Source organism: Orycteropus afer, unplaced genomic scaffold (genome assembly GCF_000298275.1).
Source record: "Orycteropus afer afer isolate SDZICR_OR568_19922 unplaced genomic scaffold, OryAfe1.0 scaffold00048, whole genome shotgun sequence".
Classification (NCBI taxonomy): domain Eukaryota; kingdom Metazoa; phylum Chordata; class Mammalia; order Tubulidentata; family Orycteropodidae; genus Orycteropus; species Orycteropus afer.
This window is the reverse complement of record NW_006921635.1, coordinates 5356751-5362370: the sequence shown is the minus strand read 5'-3', so window position 1 is coordinate 5362370 and position 5620 is coordinate 5356751. Positions and strand designations below refer to the sequence as shown.

Sequence of the window (5620 nt, the reverse complement as noted above, 5' to 3'; positions counted from 1 at the left end):
TTTCAACTAAAATTTTGAAATTTTGAAATATTTCAGATACAGGACTATATGGAAAAGAAAGATCAGTCCACCATGCTGCCTTCAACCAAACCCAACTCCAGACCTACCAGATGTGCGCACGCTGCCCTTCGTGTCAAATCTCCCCTTTTGTTTTGAAGAAATAAAAAAGGAACAGGTAGAGCCAAAGCTCGCCCCACCCCAGGCCTCTCCCCTGCCCGCTGCAGCCCCTTGCCCAGATTGGACGCCGCATCAGTGCTCATGCCCCTGCTGCAGGTGCTACCTCTGCAGCCAGGTGTAACCATGTCCTACGGGTGTTAACTTCTAAGTAAACTCCAGCACACAGGACTTACACTTTCATGATTTGACATTATGTTTCCGGTCTGTTTCCTGTTGCCACTTATTGATGCAGTTCATTTACGTGACCCTGAGATAGGGTTTTGTCCCCACTTTACTGATGGGCAGATTGAGACTCCCCGTCCTTGCCTTTCCTCTCAGGGGTCTCTGGTCTCAGTGGGCAGCTCTGCTGTCCTGTCCTTCCTGCCAGGCCCCCTTGTCCCAGTGCAGGTCTGGCTGGGTGCCGAGAGGCCTGGGGGCGTTCTCAGGGCCCCGGTACTCTCGTCACAGTGGGAGGCCACCCTACCACGCCCAGGCTCTAAGACTTTGGACTACTTCAGCCTCACCCCGGGCAGAGTTCAGACTCCACCCTGCCTGTGAGAGTGGATGGTGAGGGCTACCAAAGCCCTGCACGGAGGATTCTCAGGCTGCAGGCTGGCCCTTAGGAAAAGCCTGTGTCATCAGTCAGCTCTGACAAGGGCCAGGCTGTGGGGCTGGTAAGCCATTTGCTCCACCTGCTCTGGGCACTCTGGCGCCACCTACAGGTTAAACAGGGAGATTGGCGCACAGAGCAGAGATTTCAAAGCTGGTGGAAGGAGGATTTCAGGGAGCAGGGAGAGCAGCGGAAACAAACTGCAGGCTTCCAGGTGGCAGCGGGGACAGAATGCGGCCGAGGCAGGCCCCGTTTTCTCACGGCACAGATGGGAGCGTGAGAGCTCCGTGCACTAACCCTGGGCGGTGCTGGCCGGCTGGCTGGTGCTGGCCGGCTGGCTGGCGGCCTGGCCTAGCTGGTCCGAGAGCCACAGCTGCATGCGGATGAAGGGCTCCCGCCCCTTCTGCGTCAGCTTGCTCCACGGCTTCGGCCGGGACAGCATGTCGCTCACGCTGCCTTGTGACAGGCCCAGCACCTGTGGAGGAGGCAGGCAGGGTAGGTAAGCAGGGCGCTGAACACTGCCCCCACCTCAGGACCCCAAGACCCACAGCTTCCCGAGAGTCAGGGGTGCATTCATTTGTTGTTCGTGGTCTGGGTATTTGCTAGGGACCTGAAGCACCCATCCCAACACCCCTGTTGTTGTTGTTGTGTGCCGTCGAGTTGGACCCAGAGACCCCTCCTTGGGTTTCCGAGGCAGTATCACTACGGAAGTAGATTGCCCCATCTTCCTTCCGAGGAGTGGCTGGTGGGTTTGAACCGCCAGCCTTCTGGTTAGCAGTCAAGTGCCTTAGCCACTATGTTAGCAGAGCTCCAACACCCCTATGTGTAAAAATTCTGCCTGGTCTCTAAGGTGCCCAAACCCCTCTCCTCAGACAGCCTTCCTAGACCTCTGTTTCTGCTTTCAGCTTACCTGACCCTTCGCCTGTTCCTTTGTGAAGGGCAGTGGTGATATTAGAAACCACTTAACAACAAGGGTTGCAGGGCTGCCCAGCAATCAGGATGTACTGAAACATCCCTCCCCTTGACCCTTTGGTGGCTGGACCCTGGGTGCATATGGAAGCCCCTGAGGGAGGGGCGGTAAATGGCTATTTATGGAGCAGGATGGAAGCATTTCACTATTTTAACAAGGGCAGCACTGAATAGAAGCCCTTCCTGTGACATTTGTACCCATAGTGGACAGCTGTTGTTGTTGTTACGTGCCATCCAATCGGCCCCGACTCATAGTGACCCCTCCCTTGGGTTTCTGAGGCGGTATCACTATGGAAGTAGATTGCCCAACCTTCCTTCCAAGGAGTGGCTGGTGGGTTTGAACCGCCAGCCTTCTGGTTAGCAGTCAGATGCCTTAGCCACTACGCTACCAGAGCTCCTAAGCAGAATAGCAGACTTGGGCTCTTAGGCTCATCCCGATGTGAGCTCAGATCCTGCTTCCTCCCTGTCCTCACTCACACACTGCTTTCCAGGGGGCAGCTCCCCTGGTCACGATGAGGCCAGGTCCCCAGGTGGAGGCCCTGCCCAGTGTCCTGTGGGCCCCGCCCCCTCCAGAGCCTCTCCACTGCCCGCACCTTCTCCCCAAAGATCCTCTGGCAGATTCCATTCTTGGCGAGCTTCTCTTTGACCTGGCGCGTCAGCTCCAGTGTGTCCACCTCGCGGTACATGTAGAGCTCGTACTGCTCAGGGGTCAGGGGCGGCACGGTGGGTTTCAGGGTGCGGGGTATATACGTCGGGTAGTAGGCCAGTCGCCCACCACTGCCTGCCTCAGCCATGCCCCCCTCAGCCTTCAGTTCGCCCACTCTGGGGGGCTCGTCCTCGCCTCCGGCCACCTCATCCTCGGTGGCCGTGGGGGCCTCGTCCCCACGGGGCCAGGCCCGTCCATTGGGCTGGCCAGAGTAGCCCGAGGAGGAGGAGGAGAGCGAGGGTGAGACAGAGGCGTAGGGGCGGCTGAGCAGGCCGCGGTCCGAGGCCCAGTGGTGGTCAAAGTAGCCGGCGTCACCGATCTCTGACTTGACCTTCCGGATGATGCTTTGCACGAAGGCGGCGGGGGATAGCACTGTGAGGGATGTCTGTGTGGCACTGCTGCTGGTCCCACTGCTACTGATGCCACTGCCACCACCACTGCCAGCCTCCTCCTGCTTGACATAGGCCGGGGCCCCGTTCTGGGTCACAGCGGCCAGCGAGGGCCGCTCCGGGGGTGAGGGTGGCACCGAGTGGCCCCGGGGGCCCGCCTCCATCTCCAGCAGGGCCTGCTGCTGCGCTTGCATCTCGCGGCGTGCCTGTTCCAGAATGTTCTTGATGGCGTCTTCCGAGGCGCTGGCAGAGGCTGTGCCGTTGCTGATGCTCAGCGGGACGGCTGAGTTCTTGGGCTCACCTGCAGGAGGATGACAGGGTGGCTGGGGTCCACAGTCAGGTCAGAGCACGACGTGTGAGGATGTTCACAGCATCGTTATCTACGTCAGTGAAGCACCGGAGGCAACCTCTGTGTCCAACAACTGGGAACTGGCTCAGTAAGTTATAGGCTCACTTTATGACAGAACGTGAGGCAGCCATTAAACATCAGGTTGACAGAGATATCAGCAGATGTGGACGAAGTGCTCACAGGGAAAACGTAAGATAAAAAAGATATGTGCTTATATTCACCATGACCATACATGTTCACAGGGAAGGAAAACGTCTATGGCTATAGAGCATAAAATATGCTCTCTCAGCAAAAAGAATGAAGAAAACCAAACAGTCATGGAAACAATTAGTCCTAGCGACTAGTACACCATGCAATCCTCACCCTGTATGACTATGAGACCAGAAGAACTAGATGGTGCCCGGCTACCACTGTCAACCACTTGGAGGGGGATCTATGTAGGAGATCCTGGATAGAGAGGGAGAACAATGTGGAACAAATCTCAAAATCATTTGGGAAAAAAAAAGGGACCAGTTTTGCTGGTCTGATAGAGCCTGGTGGAACCACTGAGACTATGGCCCCTAGATGCCCTTCAAGTCTGGAATTGAACCCACACTTATGGCTTCCAGCCAAGCAAAAGATAGGCATAGTAGTTGAACATTTACCTGAGGTAAATACACTCCTTGGAGAGAACAATCAGAGGAGAAAGAAAGGCTGTGTATGCACAGGGAGACAGCTCAGGGGGCAGGGGTGCATGGAGGGATGGACGCAGGGAAGAGGTAACTATGGGGAGGAAGTGGGAGGGGAGCTGTTGCAATTTGGGAAATTGTAGTCAATGTCATGAGACAACATGTGTGTGAACTGCTGTATGGAAAATGAATTTGCTCTATAAATTTTCACCCAAATCACAATTAAAAAAAAACAAGCAAACAAACCAAAAAAAAAAAAAACCAAAAAACCCATGCTCTCTCGTTCATTCTAACAGGAAAATCCCTCGTCTTATAGCTCGTCATACTGTAGGGGATTTTGTGTAGCTGTGATACTAGAAGCTATGCCACGGGCATTTCAAATACCAGCAGGGTCACCCCTGGTGGGCAAGTTTAAGTGGAGCTTCCAGACTAAGAGTGGCTGGGAAGAAAGACATGGCCAGGTCCACATCTGAAAAAACTGGCCACTTGAAAACCTTATAAATATCAAGGAAACACTGTCAGATATGGAGCTGGAAGATGAGGTTCTCATGTTGGAAGGCACTCAAAATACAACCGGGGAAGAGCTGTCTCCTCAAAGTAGAGCCGACCTTAATGATATAGATGGAGTAAAGCTTTTGGGGCCTACCTTTGTGGCATGACTCAAAATGAAAAGAAACAGCTGCAAACATCCATCAATAATCGGAATGTGAATGTTCAGAGTATGAATGTAGGAAAATTGGAAGTTGTCAAAAGTGAAATAGAATGCATAAAGATCAATGTCCTAGGCATTAGTGAGCTGAAATGGACTGGTATTAGCCGTTTTGAATTGACACTCATAAGGTCTACTCTGCTGGGAATGACAAATTAAAGATGGCCGTCACATTCTTCAACAAAAAGAACATTTCAAGGTCTAACCTGAAGTACAATGCTATCACCTACAAGGAAGACTAGTTAACACAACTGTTATTCAAATTTATGCACCAACCACTAAGGCGAAAGATGAAGAAATTGAAGGTTTTTACTAACTTCTGCAGTCTGAAATTGACCAAACATACAATCAAGATGTATTGATTATTACTGATGATTGGAATGTGAAAGTTGGAAACAAAGAAGGATCAGTAATTGGAAAATATGGCCTTGGTGATAGAAATGACACTGGAGATCTCACGATAGAATTTCGCATGGCCAACGACTTATTCATTGCAAATACCTTCTTTAAACAACTTATACATGTGGACCTTACTGTATGGCATACACAGGAATCAAATTGACTGTATCTATGGAAAGAGATGATGGAGAAGCGCAATATGAAAATTAAAATTTGGCTCCTTGAGAGCCAAAATATGACCTTGAGTATATCCCACTTGAATTTAGAGACCACCTGAGGAATTGATTTGATGCATGGAACACCAGTGACTGAAGACCAGATGAGTTGTTGGATGACGTCAAGGACATCATACATGAAGAAAACAAAAGGTCATTACAAAGACAGGAAAGGAGGAGAAGAGAAGACAAAAATAGATGTCAAAAGAGACACTGAAACTTGCTCTTGAGTGGAATATAGCTAAGGTGAATGGAAGAAATGATGACGTAAAAGAGCTAAACAGAAGATTTCAAAGGGCAGCTTGAGAGGACAAAATAAAGTGCTACAATGAGACATGAAAACTTGGGAGTTGGAAAATCAAAGGGAAAAGAACACATTTGGCATCTCTCAAGCTGAAAGAACTAAAGAAAAAACTCAACCATCAAGTTACAATATTAGAGGATTGTATG

At 51.1% G+C, this 5620-nt stretch overlaps 1 protein-coding gene across 1 annotated transcript in view; it reads right to left on the bottom strand.

The window, feature by feature from the left end:
• The window catches only part of CUX2 (cut like homeobox 2), a 311474-nt gene that overhangs the window by 15006 nt on the left and 290848 nt on the right, over positions 1-5620 (bottom strand). Inside the window, exons 17-18 of the mRNA XM_007938169.2 lie at positions 2329-3131; positions 1064-1241 (exon numbers count right to left, since the gene is read on the bottom strand). Of these exons, the coding sequence (XP_007936360.1) occupies positions 1064-1241; positions 2329-3131 (981 nt within the window). The remainder of the gene's footprint in view (positions 1-1063; positions 1242-2328; positions 3132-5620) is intronic.